Source organism: Acinonyx jubatus, chromosome A1, assembly GCF_027475565.1.
Source record: "Acinonyx jubatus isolate Ajub_Pintada_27869175 chromosome A1, VMU_Ajub_asm_v1.0, whole genome shotgun sequence".
Classification (NCBI taxonomy): domain Eukaryota; kingdom Metazoa; phylum Chordata; class Mammalia; order Carnivora; family Felidae; genus Acinonyx; species Acinonyx jubatus.
This window is the reverse complement of record NC_069380.1, coordinates 66,346,275-66,367,834: the sequence shown is the minus strand read 5'-3', so window position 1 is coordinate 66,367,834 and position 21,560 is coordinate 66,346,275. Positions and strand designations below refer to the sequence as shown.

Here is a 21,560-nt window from a genome sequence, read left to right as displayed (position 1 = left end):
AGGGGCGCCTGGGTGGCGCAGTCGGTTAAGCATCCGACTTCAGCCAGGTCACGATCTCACGGTCCGTGAGTTCGAGCCCCGTGTCAGGCTCTGGGCTGATGGCTCGGAGCCTGGAGCCTGTTTCCGATTCTGTGTCTCCCTCTCTCTCTGCCCCTCCCCCGTTCATGCTCTGTCTCTCTCTGTCCCAAAAATAATAAATAAAAAAACGTTGAAAAAAAAAATTTTATAAACTGACATATTAAATGTACAATCTCTGTTCCCTCACAAATTCCAATTAATATGGCAGTGAAGAAATAAGGATACAAACCTTAGGACAAAGGAGGAGAATAGAAATGAGACAAGACTAAGTTACCAATATTTGAAAGAAGGAAAACAGATGGATGATTAGGTTTTTTAGCTAATTCTACTTTACTCAGTGGAAGTAAACCTTGTGCTGCCAAACAGTCCTTCTAGAAAGCAATTTTGAAATACATATGTGTGTGTGTGTATGTGTGTGTATATATAGATATAGATATATAGATATATATCTTGACCAAATCCAGCCACGTGTCTTAAACAAATATTTATTTATGCACAGTTCTATCATTATAAGATTTACAACTAAAACTCTCTGAAAGTTCTACCCCTGAAGGTCTCATCATCTGAAAAACATGACCAATGGCAATCTATGACAGGATGGTTTGTCATCATTCAAAATATGGTTTTGAGCAGTTGTTAATGGCATTAACCTACCTGAACCACTGCTGAGCAAAAGAGGACAGGAGGAGAAAGTAAAGCTATAAAACCATATATGAGAGAAGATATACAAATGGCCAAAAGCACATGAAAAGATGCTTACCATCACTAATCATTAGGGAAAGGTAAATCAAAACCACAGTGAGAAACCACTTCCCATCCATTAAGATGGCTATTACAAAAACGAAGGAAGCAAGGAGAGAAAGGGAGTGAGAAAAATGGGGAACAACTGCTTAATGGGTAGAGTTTCAGTTTGGGATGATGAAAAAGCTCTGGAAATGGATGGTGATGCAGGTTGCACAAATATGTGAATGCGCTTAGTGCCACTAACCCAATACACTTAAAAATGGTCAAAACAGTAAAATTTTGTAACATACTTTTCATTGTACCATTTTATTAGGATCATATTTTTGAAAAGCTATGAAAACTGGGCATTTTAACAATTAAAGAACTATTTTTTCTTCAAATCTGAAACAAAAACCAAAAACAATCCATACATCCCAGCTAAGCATCACTGAAAATTTCTTTCCTGATCAATTTTGCTCAGGAGACCAGGAAAAAAAAAGAGCATAGTCAGCCGCCTGTATATAGGGTATTTCCTACAAAATGCTATAATTAGCCTGAGGAAAAAGTAAGATATAGAGTAACTATACTTAAGAGCATAAATGATATATAATATTTTTAGGTTCAGTTTATATTTGATTTAGAATGTACAATAAATTAAAAATATGTGAGTCTGGGCAGCATAACTGGCCTGAACAATGACTTGATACCAGTCACTTTTAAGTGACTGCCTCTGAAAGTAAAAGGAAATTCACCACATGTCAACAGTAGTTATCTGGGCAGAGAGATCAGATTTTCTTCTTTATACCAAACACATTCCAAAATGTTTCATAATAAACATGGAGTGCTTTTATATTCATTAATTTAAAAAAAATTAAGTTTTCCATGACTTATTTACACTAAGCAAAAAATACTAGAAGTAACATGATTTAAGACCTGGAGTTTACATCACACATGATCATCTTCGTATGTCCAAATCCTACTCAATCTTTGAGGCACAGCTCAAATGACTCATTTGATGACACATGTGAAATATATACCTTCCATTCCCTCAATTTCCATAACATTCTATAATATAGTAGACCTCTTACTGTGCCCATAACACTTATCACTCCCTCGGGTATCAATTATTTATACACACACCTCAGTCTAGAGAAAATAAAACTCCTTGAGTGAATTCACTCGAGTGTCTCCATATGACCTGGCCCAAGGTATTCAAATAAAAGGAAATGGAAACAAATTCCTGATCACCACAACAAATGCCAACACTGAGACCTGCCTAGGACAAGCAAGGGGCTAAAGTCAGTACAGACATGGCTTCTTTGGTCTTTCTTTCATTTCCACAGGACACTGTAGTACTCAGCGGGTCCCTGGAGCTAGCCAGCTTTCCCACAGGGTCTCCTCAGCCCTACCATACCCCAGGAGCTCCTCCCTTGCTTCTGGCTTTGATTCCTGGGTCCTTCTCATTGAGAAAGCCCAAGAAACCCTTCACGTGAAGGGCTTCTGTTCTGTTTGCTTTCCCTAGTGCCATCCTGTTGTGGACAAGGAGGAAGCACGCCAACATCAGCCCTGCCACAGACCAAGAGAAACATTTCCCAGCCTCCGGATGAATATGGTCCACTTCCCATGGGTCTTGTTTCCAGAACCAGGTCTGTAAACCCAGGGAGCAAATGTTTTGTTGTCACACTCTGTCCAGCCCAGAAGAGGTTTTTCTCAGAGGGGACAAAAGAGGAAGGGGGCTAAAGTCTCTGCTGCATTGCCCGCCCTCTGGTCCCTGCAGTCCTCCCAAGTTGGCACAGAGGGTATGACAGACACTGCCATCTCTTGCTTTTCAAAGAGTTGCTGCTTGTAGATTCTGACCTCACTGGTCCGGGTAAGCTTTCCATTTGGAGTGCTTTCCATCCAGGAGGCAAAGCAAACAAACATCTGGTCACCCAGTTCCCTTTCTCCCTGCCAGCCACCCCACGCAGGGGTTCCAGAGAACAGACCTGGCTCTTAAAAAGATGTGCCTCACCAAGATATTCAGATCATTCTCCCATATGAAATCAGCAATGGCATGTTGAAAAACAGATGTCGGTTATTTTGACCTCTGTATCTAGTTCTTTCAAGAAAAAAAAAAAAGAATGCTTAATGCTAGCATTGGGCAACTTATCAAGAAGGTACCTACACTTCTATTTGGGGAAAAACTGACCATTTCAGTCCATGCAGAAAAACCTCTAATGAGGATTACATATGACACAGCTTTTAAGTATTTGATTACACATGTATTAAAAAATGTTTATATACAATAATCTGGAGCACTTTCATTTACTTTATTCTTCAGTTTTTAGGTATTTTTAAGGTATGAAATCAGATTAGAGACCCATTTTATAACAATGAACCTACAAAATTGAGTAATCAAATGACAATGGCTCAACATATGAATCAAGAATCAATGTTCTGAGTGCGTGGGTGGCTCAGTCATTAAGTATCTGACTCAGGCTCAGGTCATGATCTCACAGTTCATGAGTTTGAGTCTCACACTGGCCGAGCCCTGCTTCAGGTGAGCACGAACCCTGCTTCAGGAGAGCCCCCGCTTCTCTCTCTCTCTCTTTCCTCCCCCCACCTCCCACTGCCCCTCCTGGGATTTTCTCTCTCTGCCCCTCCTTCACTTGCTCTCTCTCTCTCAAAATAAATAAATAAATGTGCTCTTTATTTTTTTTCTTTTTTTTTCATGTTTTCAGTGAACACCTTGTTTTGTTTCTTAATATAATTTATTGTCAAGTTAGCTAACATACAGTGCATACAGTGTGCTCTTGGTTTCAGGTATAGATTCCTGTGATCCATCGCTTACATAAAACACCCAGTGCACATCCCAACAAGCCCATCCGCAAAGCCCATCACCCATTTTCCCCTCTCCGCTGCCCCTCTCGTCAACCCTCTGTTTGTTCCCTGCATTTAAGAGTCTCTTATGGTTTGCCTCTCTCTGTTTGAAACTATTTTTTCCCCTTCCCTTCCCCCCATGGTCTTTTGTTAAGTTTCTCAAGTTCCACATAGAGTGAAAACATGAGATCTGTCTCTGACTTATTTCACTCATCATGATACCCTCCAATTCCATCCACGTTGTTACAAATGGCAGGATTTCATTCTTTCTCATTGCCAAATAGTATTTCATTGTATATATAAACCACATCTTCTTTGTCCATTCATCAGTTAATGGACATTTGGGCTCTTTCTATAATTTGGCTATTGTTGAAAGCGCTGCTATAAACATTAGGGTACATGTGCCCCTATGAATCAGCACTCCTGTATCCTTTGGATAAATTCCTAGTAGTGCTATTGCTGGGTCGTAGGGTAGTTCTATTTTTAATTTTTTAAGGAACCTCCACACTGTTTTCCAGAAGGGCTGTACCAGTTTGCATTCCCACCAACAGTGCAAGAGGGTTCCCATTTCTTCACATCCTCGCCAGCATCTGTTGTTTACTGAGTTGTTAATTTTAGCCACTCTGACTGGTGTGAGGTGGTATCTCAGTGTGGTTTTGATTTGTATTTCCCTGATGAGGAGTGACGTTGAGCATCTTTTCATGTGCCTGTTGGCCATCTGGATGTCTTCTTTAGAGAAGTGTCTATTCATGTCTTCTGCCCATTTCTTACTAGATTATTTGTTTTTTGGGTGTTGAGTTTGGTAAGTTCTTTATAGTTTTTGGATACTAATCCTTTATCTGATATGTCATTTGCAAATATCTTCTTCTATTCTGTCAGTCGCCTTTTAGTTTTGTTGATTGTTTCCTTTGCAGTGAAGAAGCTTTTTATCTTGATGAGGTCCCAATAGTTAATTTGTCCTTTTATTTCCCTTGCCTTCAAATCAATGTTCTTAGTCGTATGAGGTCACGTGAATGGCAAAACAAAATAGTTTTCCCTAGATCTTCATCTTAAAATACGAACAGTTCCTAGAACTAGTGTCCATTCCTGTATCATTGTGCATGAAGTAGCAACTGAACAAGGATCGGTTTAAAAATTCATGCTTAATTTCTCATAAAACAACATCTGACAACCTTGAAAATAATCACTTATCCTGTTATCCATTCAATACACAATACAGTTCATTATTTTTTTTTTAATTTTTATTTTAACGTTTATTTATTTTTGAGACAGAGAGAGAGACAGAGCATGAACAGGGGAGGGGCAGAGAGAGAGGGAGACACAGAATCGGAAGCAGGCTCCAGGCTCCGAGCCATCAGCCCAGAGCCTGACGCGGGGCTCGAACTCACAGACCGCGAGATCGTGACCTGAGCTGAAGTCGGATGCCCAACCAACTGAGCCACCCAGGCGCCCCTACAGTTCATTATTTAAAATACTTGCAAGCCTACCTATAGAAATACTAGATTTCATGTGAAAACATGCCATTCAAATTGTTATACTCGCTTATTAGAAACTTGAACATGAGAGATGGATTTAAGGTCTAATCTTCAAACTACTATTCAAGTATGAAAAGATAAGCTGTAATAAAATACAACTAATGAAGAAAATACATCAGAAAGCCAATTACAAATGATGTTATAAACAGTGGTAGTGGAAAACAGAAAGACCACACTTGTCTAAATACAGAAAAATGTTATTCTTGCTCCCAGCTAACCCAACTCTATCCCTTCATTTAAACTTTTACTGAGCACCTACCAGAGATTAAAATAATAATGGCAAAATAGGATACTACCTATCTTTAAGATGTGTGTGTGTGTGTGTGTCTCTCTCTCTCTCTCACACACACACATACACACACACACACACACACACACACACACACACACACAGAGGAATATTACTCAGCCATAAAAAAAAGAATTAAATCTTGCCATTTGCAACATCATGGATGGACCTAAAAGGTATTATGCTTTATGCTAACTGAAATAAATCAGGAAAAGATAAATACCATACGATTTCATTTATTTTATTTTTAAAGGTTTTAGTTTTAATAAACCTCTACACTCAACATGGGGCTTGAACTCAGAACCCCAAGATCAAGAGTCACATGCTCTACCAACTGAGCCAGCTAGGCACTCTCCATACGATTTCACTTATATGTAGAATCTAAAAAAACAGCATAAGCAAACAAACAACAGACTCTCAAATATAGAGAGCAAACTGATGACTACTGGATGGGGTGGGGTAGAGAGATGGGTAAAATAGATAAAAAGAATTATTTATTTTATAAAAAAGAGATGAAACACACAGTAGGGGAATATACTCAATAATACTATAATAATGTTGTATGATGACATGACTACACTTATTGTGGTGAGCACTGAATCATGTGTAGAATTGTCAATCACTATGTTGTCCATCCACCTGAAACTAACATTGTATACTAATTATACTTCAGTAAAAATAATAACAATGGTAATAACAACAATGAGATTCTACCTATCCTTAAGAAGTTCACAATCTTTTGCATTAGAACATGATGTTTAAAAAGTCACTAAGGTACTTTCTTTCCTTCTGTCTAAATGTGAATAGTAAATGCCCATCCCCATTTCACAAATGAGGTCCAAATGTGATGAGAAAGCACCATGATACGTTTGTGACAAACAAATGTAGGCATAGATTTTGTTTTCTGATTTAGCAAAACTATAAACGTGATACTGATTTTCTTACCAAGCAAATAGAGAAAACTATCATTTCAGACATGCCTACCATTTAATCCACCACATTAGACAGGCATTCCTGCCCGATATAGCTCAGACATTCTGTTAGGTCTATCAAAAAAGTGATTTCAGACCCTAGAATTCATTATTTCCTTAAGACCATGCAGCGGGAATGAGAGTCAGGTCATTTTCACATTGCACTGCAGTTTTCTCTAATGATATATCTCTAAACAATACTTGTGTCTGACTACTTCATAACATTGAAATGGATGCAACTGTTTTAGAAGACTAATTGGAAAGTGATAATCAACATCCTTCCTTAAATCACAGTTTCCGACAGATCAAGAATATTTCCCCATCTTAAATCTTAAAACTCCTGCCAAAAAATATTCATATGCCAGATACAAAAAAACTTCATATCATTGATAGACCCGTACCACTCTGTAGGAACAATGTGACACTACTGAATTTTAATACATAAACCTTTTATTGTGTTAAAAATGTAATCATAAAACATACCAAGCCCAAGTAATTTTCAAAATGCACCTAGTAATTTTTCAAGAATGAAAATGGAAGGGTGCCACAACCATAAATAATGTCAACTACAGCATTATAATAAGAAATGATCCATTGATATTTACAATGCTGCCAGCCAAATTCTGTTACAAACTTTCACATCAATTTCTAATCACAGAAGTTAAATAAAGTACATCACACAATTTAGAAGCTGGGAAGTATAACAAATGAATAAACATTTAATAAACTCTTTTACACAGTCAGTTTAAAGCAATGTATTAAACCATGGGTGATATTTCACCACAGAAGATTGGCATATATTTTACAGCAGCCCAGCTCTACCGCCTACAGCAACAAGCACACAACTTGTTAGTCTACAAGTCAGGAGACCCAGACAAATTCACTGTTGGTGAGATGCTCTCCCTAACTCACTGGGCTACCCGAAGCAGCCAGTGTGGCCATGCTAAATGTGAGGTCTGGTAAACCAGACAACTGAAACAGAGGATTTAATGTTCTTTTCTGATAAACACACTTTTAATAGGAGGGTCAGTAGGCCATGACACCACCACCCCCCTCACCATCTCCTGTATACTGCCATCATATACAATTTAATCTTTGTTTCCTACAGTTGGCTATAATCTGTGTTTGACACAAACTAAGATGATGAATGTCCCAAACTACACAGGTCTTTCTGAGAAATTAAGACGTGTGAACATTCTGAGAATTGTTGTAAGTCGCCAAATCATGACGAACAAAAGGGCACATAGCTCTACAGCTCTCTGAACTCTGAATGCACTAGCACTGCTTCACTTTCTCCCTTCGCCGAATTTCACAAATAAATTATCAGTTCTTAGCTTTACTAACTGACATCTGACAATGAATATAATATTTTATTGGGTATTTTGGGGAAGAACCATCTCAAGAGTTCAAGTACAGCAGTGAAGCTAAAGAAAAGCAAGAAGTCATTTTAAACGACTGTAACAATATGCCATGGCCTTAACGTTTCTGCTAAAAGGGAGATTTAAAAAAGCAAATAATAAAGTAGAAAATAGGTAGGAGGTGTAAGTTTCTGCAAATATTCTTGCAGTACTAGGGAAGAATCAATATTTTTTAAGACGTGCTTTATCTAAGACAATAATTGAAATTTTTTTAATTACCACGCTGCAGCAGAGCTCAAACCACCAGAACAGTGTGGACTCAGTAATGATATGGTCATTTAGTATATGGTCTCCAGTGAAAATTAACTGGTACAAATTGCTGTGCCAATTACCTACCACCTCCCAAGGTGAGCTAATTGCTAAAATGAAAAAACCTACCTAACAGAAATTTCACATAGTTAAGAAAATTCTATTAACATATCAAGTCTGTTTTTTAAAAGTCTTAATTTTCAGAGATATAAAAACTGTATTTCTACAGGTCCTACATGTGTGATTGTACCCTATTTTCAAAAAAAAATCTTTATATACATTATTCTCACCAATCTTCACAAAAAATCCTTTTAGGTGGCACAGTGAAAACTGCTAGGAATATTCAGGTAACTTGTTTAAGTCTATATTTACTTACATAACTTAACCAATAATCATAGGATTATCAAGTGGCAAAGCCAAGATTAAAAACCTTGGTTTCCTGTTATTCCAGAGGGTTAATAATACCAGTAATAAAAGTGTGAGTTTACAAAAAAGCATTAAGAAAAATACTGCCAAACCAAAATCTAATTATGTTCTGTTTACAAAGTAAATTACAGGAGTGGGATGATCATTCTTCTGGTGAGAACTTTATCTTATCAAAAACATAGAAAAAAATAAACAAAAAAACCCACCTCATTACCCTACAGGTTAACTTGTCACTCTTAACCATCCCAAATAAAGGTGAGAATGTATAATTTAAGAGAGGATTCCAAAAAGTCAGTGTCAGAAAGTCCTGCACAAAAGCATATAGAAAATCCTTTAAGCCCTCACTTAGAACCTATTTATTGTGGCCATCTCGTTTCTCTCAGTCCCAATAGATTAAAAGCTGCAGAGAGTAGAAACTATAGACAAACATAAGTGAGCAACAGGATGTCCAGCCTAAGGGAGTGAGGAAGTTTGACCAACACAGAAGAGGCAACGGACTGCAGGAACCCCCAAGGGCCTCAAAGTAAAAGAACTATACTTCTGATCTCAAGTCATCAAGAAAATTAAACCGTCTTTAGTGAAATCTTTTAGGGGGGGTAAAAAACTATATAATACAGTGAGAAAAGCTTTCTGTCAAAATTATCTTGACTTGGGGCGCCTGGGTGGCTCTATCAGTTGGGCGTCCGACTTCAGCTCAGGTCATGATCTCACAGTCTGTGGGTTCGAACCCCGCATCGGGCTCTGTGCTGACAGCCTGGAGCCAGCTTCAGATTTTGTGTCTCCCTCTCTCTCTCTGCCCGTCCCCTGCTCTCGCTCTGTCTCTCTCAAAAACAAATAAAGGTTAAAAAAAAAAATCTTAAAAAAAAAAATTATCTTGACTTATTCTTGATACTTACAGTAGAAAATGTAGTTATCTGGAAAATTCTCTTGTGTTAGATACATATGCATTTAAGTGTTGTGTATTTATTTTATTAATCTATTTCACCCAAAATCCTGCAAATATTTTTAAATGTTTTCTTTCAACATTAAATAATGTTTATTTTAAATGTTATCCAAATGCTATTAACTAGAAATAACTAGGATGGCCACTGAGGGTTTTGGTTCCAAGATACAAACCTACTGCAGCATGAAACTGAGATAAAGCATCAGCTAGTTGTCCAGCTGCAAGTAATTTCTTGCCCAATTCAAGATGTTTCTCAACATCTGCATTTACTCCACATTCAGCACCTAAAAACAACAACAAAAATCAGTTAACTCTCCATGACCAAGATTCAATTCTGAATAAAATGTTAAAAATACAGTTATCTCCCTCAAGCATTTGCCCAGATAAGAGTCACAGAAGCCAAAGACATAGCTTTAGCTATAGAAAAGGTAACTTAATAAAGCACAGTGCTTCATTTAAAGCATATAAGCCACCCAAAAATACACCCTGGTCATATCAAAAGAATGTAACTGTCTCCAAAATATAAGGGAAACTGCATAACCCAGTAGTAAAAATACATCGAACAACAAAGTCAGAATTCCTTTGTTAAACTAGAATCTCATTTTAATGGGTATTATCACCAAGTCCACTCTAATATTCAAGTACTAATTAAGCATCTACAATGCATTAGGCACTATTCTAGGTATTTGGGATAAGTGAGCAAAACACACACACACACACACACACACACACACACACACACACACACACACCTCTGCCACTCACGGCACCTGACATTATGAAGGGAGAAGGCAGACACGAGAAATACATACACTACACAGTATGTCAGGTGAGAAGTACCACGGAAAAAGTCAAGCCACATGAGGGCACCAGAAGTGCTGGTGCTTCCAGTATTAAAGAACATGGTCAAGGGCGGGCCTCATGGAGAAGCTGACATCTGAGCAAAGACAAAGGAAAGGAAGGAACTCACCAGGCAGATATGTAGAAAAAGAACTTTCTAAGAGGAACCAGTTAGTGCAAGGGCCCTAAGTCAGGAGAATGCCAGCTTATGTTTCAGAAACAGCAGGGAGACCAGGATGGCTACCCCAGAGCCAACAAGGAAAACAGTACTAGAAGATGAGGTCAAGAAGCAGAGGGCCATGTACAGCTTTGGTTTCACTCTGGGTAAAATGGGGAGCTCGTGAGGAACTGTGAGTAAAATAACCTCCTCTGACTGACTAGGCCAGTTATCAATGTGCTACCTCTCTCCTCTGAATTCATCTTGCAGTACCTGGCTTTAAAAATGGACTGGAGTTTTTAAGCATTTCTTCTTTATACTGAGTACAATATTACACTCTGTCAAGTAAAAGGTACGGAAGGGGCACTGCAGGAAAGACACCTTCAGGGTCTTGTTGCTATCTTTATTTTGTTCTGGTTCCTACTGCACGGTACCTATGGGGAGGACACCCAGTGGCTCCCAGTCCTAGCCATATGCCCCTGGGTCCAGTCCCTCAGCAACCTGGTAGCCTTGACCAGGCACTACCTCCCAATGAGGACACCATGAAGTCCAGGTTTTATGCCCACACACAGCACCCTGACTCCCCCTCACACACACACAGGCCAACCAACCCGGGTTCAACTACACTTAAGAGGGTTATTTCCTGCTTGCCCAGCTACGTGGACCAGCTCTAATCTCAGCAACTCAGCAAACTTTTCTACCAGCAACTTAAGGTTGTACCTCTACCTTCTCTAATAAGATCTTAAACCCAAGACTTTAGTAGTTCACCCCTCTAAGTTGGCCCTTCTTTGGGGACCATCTGTTAGCCCCAGAGTATCCTTTAGAGCTCCCTTTACATCTTTATAGTTATTCTCCTATCATAGCATAAAAATTCTTTATATTAAACTTCCCTCTTTTAAATTACTCTGTGGTCTCTGTCTCCTGAATGGATCCAGACTTATATACAGTTGGCACTGGGGAATGGTCCTAGCAGACCCACAAAGACAGGATTTAAGGACAAGTTTGGTCATATCCTTGAGCTTGAATGTAGTGATGAGCTCATTGTCAATGAGAAATAAGATGTCAGTAATCCATAGCAGGTATTAGAATCATAATTAATCAAGATACCATTTGTGGTTGACAGTAATCCCATGCTAACTAGAAAACCGAGACTGTTGTTGCACTTGACCCCAATAATAGTAGTGATGAAGGTAAGGACTGTGGTTCGGGGGGATTCTTCTGAGTGCATTAGAGCACTTTCAGAGATAAAGAAAGAAGCAGCTCAGCCCGAGCCCTCAGCTCAAGTCTCTTTCTGCGAGCTTCCATGTCAGCCCTAAAACAATTCTAATTTTTGTAGCCACACAGCCGATTGAGCTGAAAATCAAACACAAAATTGAATGTAACGTGTGTAGAAGGGTGCATATGGAAACTAAGAAGCCAAAGCATTTCTCATTTATGGTGAGCATGAGGTTCCACTATTCAGATACTTAGAATGATGCTAAAATAGACACTGCCCGAAAAAAATTCAGAACAATCATCACTTGGGAAGGTGGGAGAAAGGACAGACTGGGAAAGGGCAGAAAGAACCTTCTGGGGTGATAATGTTGTAATCTTGATAGAGGTTTGGGTACACAGGGAGGTGCAGTTATCAAAACTCAGCAAATAGACACTTAAAATATGGACATTTTATTATACATAAATTTTACCCCCAAAAAAGCTGTTGATGATATGCATGTTAAAGTGTTTAGGGAAATCTGCACGGATATTATGAAATATATATATTTATGTTTGTGTATTTATTTTGAGTGGGGGAAGAGACAGAAAGAGAGGGAGAGATAATCCCAAGCAAGCTCCACACTGTCAGCGCAGAGCCCCATACAAGGCTCGATCTCACAAACCATGAGATCATGACCTAAGCCAAAATCAAGAGTCAGACGATTAACCAACTGAGCTACCCAGGTGCCCCTTGAAATATATTTTTTTGAAAAGAATTAATGGGTAGAGAAATGCCCAGATAAATATGTGTTAAAACCAAGTATGATAATTATATTAATGGCAGAATCGAGATGATGGATATAGGAGCATACATTACAAAATTCTTTCAACTTTATGAAATGTTTTAATAATACAATTTTCGGAAAATATACAATATAGTGTTGTAGTGGGGGAATACACGCAGGGTGCTGTAAGGACACAAGTTAGGGCACCTAACACCTATAGTTAAATAAAATTTAAAATTTGGGGTGCCTGGGTGGCTTGCTGGGTTGATTGTCCAACTCTTAATTTCAACTAAGGTCATGATCCCAGGGTCATGGGATGGAGTCCTGTGTCAGGCTCTGTGCTGAGCATGGAGGCTGCTTAATATTCTTAAGATTCATTCATTTCTCTCTCTCTCTCTCTCTCTCTCTCTCTCTCCCTCCCTCCCTCCCCTCTCCTCCTGTCCCCTGCTCTTTCTCTCAAAAATAAATTTTTTAAAAAATGAAAACAATTTCAATTTCTCAGTCATTAGTCACAGTTTAAGTGCTGGAAAGCTACCGGCTAGTCCAGGAAACCGTGCACATAATATTGAACACTTCCCATCATCACAGAAAGTTCTACTGGACGGCACTGAGGGGGGTTTTACTGAAGTATCACCCGAAACCCAAAGGAAAAATGGGGACAATACCGCCTGCATGAAAAAGCCTTAAGAGGGGAAAAAAACCAACACTCCAAACACAAAGAACATCACATTTAAATGCCCAGAAGAAAGAGAATTAATGTGGCTTTCAGAGAAATTGAAGTCCTGCATTTCAGCTCTCTCTCCTCTCCATCATGATTTAATTATTCTGGAGTGGGTCACTTTAAGTGCTAGGTGAGTCTCATAAATAGCCAGCACGGAAGAGGGAAATTATAAGGTATCCTGTTACAACAACCCAGGTAACTTGACCGCGAGGCGATCAAGTGTGGAGTAGGAGTGTGGAGGAGAAGCCATGAAAAAAAAGAAGAGTAGATTGCTCAGAGGAATAGAAGAGAGAAAGACAACTACACATGACTTGCAGTGACTGGCTGGATGTGGAGGGCGGGTGAAGAAAGACCAGGAGTGCAGGGTCCAGGATATCCACAACAATGTGGGCAACTATGTGAGCCTGCCACTTTAGCCATCAAAAGCAACTGAATTCTTTATTTCATCTAACATAGCAAAGAGCTGAAAGAAATGCACTCTATCTTGCTATTTTCCCTACGAAACAAAGTAGCTTTTTCAGCTTCCAGCGTTCCTAGTTTCTGTGCAGTGTCTTATTACCTTGGCTGCCTGATGGACCCCTCCACACAAGGAAGACAAGGAAGGGAGGGAGGGAAGGAGAAAACCTTAACTTGATGGCCTCAAAAACTTAGGATCCTGTGAACCTGTTTGTTTGGGGCAACAATGTGAAGACGTCTACCCTATTTAAGAGTGTGTGAGTAACATGTAGAGAAATTAGTTGGGAGTTTTCAATGGGCTGGGAAAGCATTATTTTTCCCTTTATTTTTTTTAATGTTTATTTCTTTATTTTGAGAAAGAGAGAGAGAGAGAGAGAGAGAGAGAGAGAGAGAGAGAGAGAATGAGCAGGGGGAAGGGCAGAGAGAGAGGGAGGGAGCATTCCAAGCAGGCTCCAGGCCTCAAGCACTGTAAGATCCCATGAACCATGAGATCGTGACCCGAGGCAAAATCAAGAGTTGGATGCCTAACTGACTGAGCCCCCCAGGTGATGTGGGAAACAAAGGCAGAAGGAAACAGCAGATAAAATTAAATTTCCTTATAACCTGCAACCCATTAACAACTACCTGAGGCTAGAGTTTCTCCAGGAACTCCCTGTCTTAATGCTAATGCTTTGCTAGAGGAAAAACCACCTTAGCTTGACAATAGCTAGGCCTCCAGTATCCTGTGAGTCTTCTTTAGCAGATGAAAATCTCTTTGGAAACTTCCTCTTGACATTACCTCCCACCAAATCCCAACTCTATAAGCAGTCTCTCCACAGGGTCCCAGAGCAGCTCTTCCTGCCCATGGGTCTTATCCCCGTGCTTTAATAAAATCACTTTTGCACCAAAGATGTCTTCAAGAATTCTTTCTTGGCAGTCGGCTCCAGACCCCACAAACCCCACTATCATCCCAAAACCTCATCACCAGGCACCCCTATTTTTCCCTTTAAAAATGAGAATATAGGCTCTTGCTCTGTAAATTCACTATTCAGTAACGATTCAGAAACCAGTTACGTTCTGACAGTGAGGGTCACCTGTAGTTCCACCTAATTCCATACCATATCCAAAAATAACCTGCTTTTCATAATGAAGACTACGGAAACCAAGGTATTTCATTAAACAAATGTTACTGAATATACACTATGTGTTAAACTGTGGCCATAACAGAGATGAACAGGGTGGTCTTCCTCAAAGAGGCAATGAGGAGAATCCCTCAGGTTTTAGTCATTTATGAGAATGCCCTAGCGGGCAGGGTTCCCATCAGTGACTCTGGAGAAAGGCTGTTTTTGAACATTACACTGGCATCTCTGCCACATATTGAAGTATTTACAGAATATATAACATGAAGAACAGCACTGACTTCAAAATAATCTTGAAAGGAAAATGAAAGTATAAGTAAAATAAGATTGGCCATATGTTGATAAATTCTGAAGCTGGCTCACAATACTATTCCCTCTACTTTGGTATATTTTTAAGATTTTCCCAAATCAAGTTTTTAAAAAATTTAAATCCTTTCAATAAAGAGAAAACTGGCTTATAAAAATCTCTTACACTGGGGCCCCTGGATGGCTCAGTTGGTTAAGCATCCGACTTTGGCTCAGGTCATGATCTCATGGTTCATGAGTTCAAGCCCCTCATTGGGCTCTCTGCTGACAGCTCAGAGCCCGGAACCTGCTTCAGAGTCTGTCTCTGTCTCTCTGCCCCTCCCCTGCTCGTGCGCTCTCTCTTTCTTTCTCTCTCTCTCAAATATAAAATAAAACATTAAAAAAAAAAAATCTCTTACATCAAAAATGTTTTGAAGTAAGTGGACCACAGGGACTAGCACATGAGCCTACCTCCCAACATACTCAAATTTACAAAAGCTATTTAAAGAATAAATGCATAACCTTGCTGGGGGTGAGGGGGGAATTTTTATTTAAAGAAGAAGGCCATCAGAGAAACAGAAATCTTAGGGGAAAAATGTAGAAAGGACAGAATAGGGTTAGTGGGCAAAATCACATACAAACACCATTCCGGGGAATGTGTGCCATGGAGGTAGATGCAGTCCTTTGTGCTCCAAACTCCAATACAAGGAAAAGGAAGGGACCCTTGGATTTCCCAGCCTCCAGACAATTGGCCTTCTCCCACAAACTGCTCTCACACTGGCAATGAGCAATTCTGAAATTTACAAAGATAATCATAAAATCAATCTTTAAGAAACGAATACCAAGTAAGAGAATTTAGGGGAAATAATTAGTGGAACAAATAATAAAAAAATTCTAAAAATGAATATAATGGCCATTCTTACAAATTCAAAAGGATGCAGCATTCATAACACACAGAACAGACCAACTATTTATTCATTTATTGCTGTAGCAGTGGAGAAAAAGACAGATAAAATCATTTCTAAGTGCCATAACAAACTGCCAGAGGAAAGGAGGAGTACTTAATACAAAGGGGTCAAATAAGTCTTCCCTAAGAAGATAATGTTTGAGTTAAAACACAAAGGGGTATGGGGATAGGGAGGATCCTGAATGACAAGTGCCTCCAGAATGCCAAAATATGTCCAGACAAGGAGTACAAAACAAGTGCAAAGGGCTTAGATAGGACCAAGCTCACCTTCAAGGAATCAAAAGGAGGCTCCAGCATGTTAGGAAGGATAGAGGACAGGTGCCTGAGTGGCTCAGTCAAACTTCGGACTCTTGGTTTCAGCTCAGGTCATGATCTCATTGTTCCTGAGATAGAGCCCATTCAGCTCAGGTTATGATCTCACGGTTCCTGAGATAGAGCCCCATGTAGGGCTCTGCGCTGGCAGGATGGAGCCTGTTTGGGATTTTCTCTCTCCCTCTCTCTCTGACCCTCTCCTGCTCATGCGCAAGCACATGTGTGCTCTCTCTCTCTCTCTCTCAAAATAAATATTTTAAAATAATAAAATTAAAAAAAAAAAAAGGATAGAGGATGCAGGCAAGATAGATCACAATGGGCCTTTCAGGCCAAGGTATGAAACTTACATTTTATTCTAAGTACAAAGACACATCATTAGAAAGGTCTTACTAAGGAACTCACTACCTGATTTACATTTTAAAAAGTCCCCTGCTGGCTGCAGTGTGGAAAAGAGATTAGAGGCAGACAAGAATGTGAAGAAGTGTGGTGGGTAGCAAGCTGCATTATAGTATATACACTCTGATTTCATTTATGCTTAAAATATATATATAACATATATTCCTAGATTAACTTTTTCCAGTAAAAATGTACTCATGTACTAATACAGTACAAACTTAATAAACTGAGAAAGATGTTCCTGATTGAATAATCACTTGCAACTGAAAACTCTTGTAAAGAATATTTGCAAACACTATATACATATAATATTTTACAACGAAGCAGCCAATTAAGTCAGGAAAGAAAAGCAAAATAACCCTGCCTCCTTTCTCAGAGGACTGTGCAGCTGGGGAGATTCCAACAGGACAGAGGATGTTAGATCTCATTGTCTTCCTACCCCTGGACCTTTCCCCCAAGCACTTCAATAAAATGGTTTCATTCCTCCCACCCCCCAAAACAACAACAACAACAACACCCTGCCTCACTTGTTTAAGTGTAGTTCAAAGGGACAGCATTATAATCAGATACTGCAGAGAATATAGGTGATATAGATCCTAAAATTTAAAACAACCCTTATCTTTTACAGATTCTAGAATATTTATGAATGAAATGAGAGCATGTATGATAGGTTTAAAAATAATCCATGGGTATAGATGCAATAAGATCAATCATGAGTTGGTAACTGTTAAAGCTAGGAGATGGGTACCTAGGGGTTCATATACCATTCCCCACTTTTGTAAATGTGTGCAATTTTCCACAATAAAATTTTATATTAAATCTCTTTAAGGGATTAGGGGTGGAATATTAAAACAGTTAAAGATAGCTCATTTTCATTTTTTAAAAGATAATTTCTAATATAAGCTATCCATCCATAAACATTTATAGTGCCTAGTGTAAAATACAAAAATTTGTGCATCGCTCATGAAGCGAGAAATGTGTGTACAGAAGCCATGGTAAATTAAAGTAGAGAATGACTAAGAATCAAATAAGAATGGTGAAAGCACTGTGTGTGAACTCTGGAACAATCCAGCCCATTACAGGAGGCTCAAGCAATTACAGGGGCATGTCGATGGGATTCTGTGTATTCTCAAAATGCAGGGGGTATGAAGGGGGTAGTCTTCAAAATAGTATGAAGGTTTCATTTAAAACATTTTCCTGATACATTTTCTCAAAGGGAGGATCAGATCAATGTACTCAATACAAGACTCCAGACTGCCCAAGGAGGGAAGAAATTTGGGCATGAGATAAACTATTAGTGAAAATGTTTTCCTTATCCAACTATGAAAATGTTTAACAGGAAAGATGTAACACAAAAGGAATTAAGAACCTACTATGGGCTGGATACTTTCAGTGTCATAATTTCACTTAATTTTCACAACAACCCTAGAAAATAAACATGTTTCATACTCTTACAGCTCAGAAAACTGAGGTTTAAAGAAGTTACCCATGCTGCTAGAAGACTCACAGTATCTGTCAAAACAAGATTCGATTCCAAAGCCCAACTTTCTTTTCAGCATAGGCCATGATCCTTTTCCCTATCTAATCTAGGCTAGGTGTCCCGCAGTTACTAAGCCCTGTATGCTTCATTCACTCGACCCATCATTTAATATGACATTTTAGCACAATGGTTTCCAACCTCCAAGGTTGATTTGAACCTAGGTCTAGTGAGAAGCAAGGAATGCATCTGCCAAGTTCTTTGAACTATTCCATCAAGTCATTTTGGGTCAGACATTCCTCACTGAGTCATTGTGGTTTCCTGCTTTCACAGTGGTTGGAAGGAACCAGAGCTCAACACCCAACTGACTCTCCACCACCTCCCCACAGTGCCCTTAGAAGAACCCTCCTTGGCTACCCTCGCAGGTGTGCCAGAACTACAACCAGGAACCAGGGACCACCATCAACTGCCAGATCAACCTGGAGCTCTGACTCCTACTTCTACCTACTTCTGCCTCCATGCCTTACTACTTTGACCTCAATGGTGTGGCTTTGAAGAACTTTGTCAGATATTTTCTTCTCCAATCTCAAGAGAGGAAACATGCTAAGATACTGAGGAAGCTGCAGAACCAACCAGGTGACCAAATCTCAAATCTTTCAGGATATCAAGAAACTAAACCATGGTAAGTGAGAGACCTGGCTGAAGGCAATAGAGTGTGCAAGTGTTACCTTGGAAAAACGCATAAATCTGTCACTACTGGATGCACAATACTGCACAAACTGGTCACTGACAAAAATGACCGCTACTTATGTGACTTCACTGACATTTATTACCTGAATGAGCAGGTGAAATTCATCAAAAAATGGGGGCCCCAGAATTGGTTGGCAGAGTATCTCTTTGATAAGCACATCCTGGGAGACAAGTAACAATGACAGCCAAGCCTTAGGCTGGCTTCACATAGTCATGAGGTTGACTTCCCTGGTCACCAAAGATAAGCATGCACGCTGGGGTTACCTTCAACTTTTCTGTAAACTATACCAACACTTCCACTTAAGTTATTTCATTTGTACTGTTCCCTCAGATAAATTTAATTTGGTATATACCCTCCAAAAAAGTTATGCCTTACTCTCACCCCAAAAGTTAAGTTACTCTTCAAACTAAATTTCTCTCACCTTCTAGGATTACAAGAGGTATCCAGCATTTCTCTGTCCCTTCTAAATGAAACTCAGACCTTTATTATGTTACAATTTTGTCCAATATAATTTCTATTTAATGTGATAAGTAAATACCACCTCCTCTACAAGAATTTTCTGTGGCCCTCTCCAATCATCCAGAAAGAATGATTATGCCTTCAGTGCACCTTGGACACGTCTCCCTAACAGACCCTGCCACAGCATAAAGGTTGTTGCATAGGTGCCTTTCTCCCTGCAAGAGGTGGTGTGCCTTCTAACTGGGATCTTCTCTCACCTTCTTCCAAATCCAGCCCCCCATGCTGCTGCCAAAGTGATCCCTCAAAAACGCAGTCCTAATAAAAAGGATGCAGTATTTTCACATCGCTGGTTAAGTTCAATCTAAACCCTTTCAGATCTGGGGTGTCTGGGTGGCTCAGTCAGTTAAGCAGCTGACTCTTGATCCCAGCGTCATGAGTTCAAGCCCCATGTTGAGCTCCACACTGGGCATGAAGCTTACTTAATTAAAAAAAGAAAAGAGGGGCGCCTGGGTGGCGCAGTCGGTTAAGCGTCTGACTTCAGCCAGGTCACGATCTCACGGTCTGTGAGTTCGAGCCCCGCGTCAGGCTCTGGGCTGATGGCTCGGAGCCTGGAGCCTGTTTCTGATTCTGTGTCTCCCTCTCTCTCTGCCCCTCCCCCGTTCATGCTCTGTCTCTCTCTGTCCCAAAAATAAATAAAAAACGTTGAAAAAAAAAAGAAAAGAAAAGAAAAACTTTTAAAAAACAAAAATAAAAATAAACCCCTTCAGCTCTGAAGGCAAACAAGACCCTTCGTGATCAAATCCCATGATGTGTGTCCAGTCTCATCATGACCACTCCTCCACCTCTTACTTTACACTCCTGTATCAGCATGAACTGGTTGTACTTCCCTGAAGAGACTGTGTTCTCAGGCCACATCCCTTTGCACTTGCTGTTCCATGAAAAGGACTTTCCCACTTGCCCCCTGGGATATTTCTACCCCAACAGGATTCCGTCCTCACATGCTGGCTCCTTTGTCAGACCTCCCCTAACTACTGCAGTGAGAGGGTGGGTGGGAGAAAGCCCCTTCTGTGCTCCTATGACATCTCCACACTCAAAAGTACATGAGTTTAAGTTGCAATACCACTGTCTCAATTACTGACCTTCACAGTTTGCTGGCTTCTCACAACCCCTGAGAACCCAACCCAGGTAAAAAGCAAGTTTGAGAAAAGAAACCATCTTTTCTTCTTTATATCACCTAATCCAGTACCTTGCCCACAGTGGACACTCAATATTCACTGACTGATGTAACTATCTTCCTTCTTAAATGTATCACAACCCATCATAATAATAAAATCCAATGTCTGGTTCCTCCACTGGTTGTGGCTATGAAGCAAGGGGTTCAACAGCTCCCTTGGAAGCAGGAGTGCAAGCTTGTGAAGTTTTCTCAAGCGGCTGCAGATTTGAAACAATTCTGTCTGTACAAGGTTCAACACAATCCCCCTGCTAACTAGAGTAACTTCAAGTAGGAATCCCTTCAGACCCCAGAAGGTCTGTTCCTTTTGGTAGAAAAATGAATCTGTGGATGGTTTTCTAACCCACTGTTTATGAACCAGTGAATATTCAAAGGAGCACTACATTTGAAGCCTGTAGAAAAGCTTATCCCTAAACATATGCCATACTAAAATTCTACTTTTGTCAATCCTTAACATCTCTCTGCATTTTCATAAATTTCTATTTCACAAGAATATGTATATTTTACATACACTGGCAGCACCATACAACAAAATACTTAGTGTAATATGTAATATGTGATAACAAGTACCAAATCAAACTGATGCTACCAAAGATTCATAAAGACACTAATATGTAAAAAGAAAAAATTATTTATAAATCATGGCTGTTTTTGTAGTATCTCAATCCTATTTTCAGCCATGGATACTTTTTATTCCTTTGCCACATACAGTGGCAGTGGTAACAAGCTATCTCCTGTTTTCTGATTAGGCAACCAAACATTGTGCCATTGCCTAATCAGCATGAAACAATAGGTTCCTCCTTAGATGAGCATAACCATAGGTCAGCAAAATATACAGGAAGCATAAGGAAAAAGGTAGAGTAGTTAAGTCCTTCAATGAAGTTAGTACTGAAATCCATCATATTTTGAAGAGCAAAATT

At 39.6% G+C, this 21,560-nt stretch overlaps 1 protein-coding gene and 1 pseudogene across 1 annotated transcript in view; one reads left to right on the top strand and one right to left on the bottom strand.

Moving 5' to 3' along the window:
- DNAJC3 (DnaJ heat shock protein family (Hsp40) member C3) overlaps positions 1 to 21,560 on the bottom strand; it is an 89,695-nt gene that overhangs the window by 61,538 nt on the left and 6,597 nt on the right. Inside the window, exon 2 of the mRNA XM_027065108.2 lies at positions 9,665 to 9,775. Coding sequence (XP_026920909.2) covers positions 9,665 to 9,775 — 111 coding nt within the window. The remainder of the gene's footprint in view (positions 1 to 9,664; positions 9,776 to 21,560) is intronic.
- LOC113601089 (guanine nucleotide-binding protein G(I)/G(S)/G(O) subunit gamma-5-like) lies at positions 20,746 to 21,113 on the top strand (annotated as a pseudogene).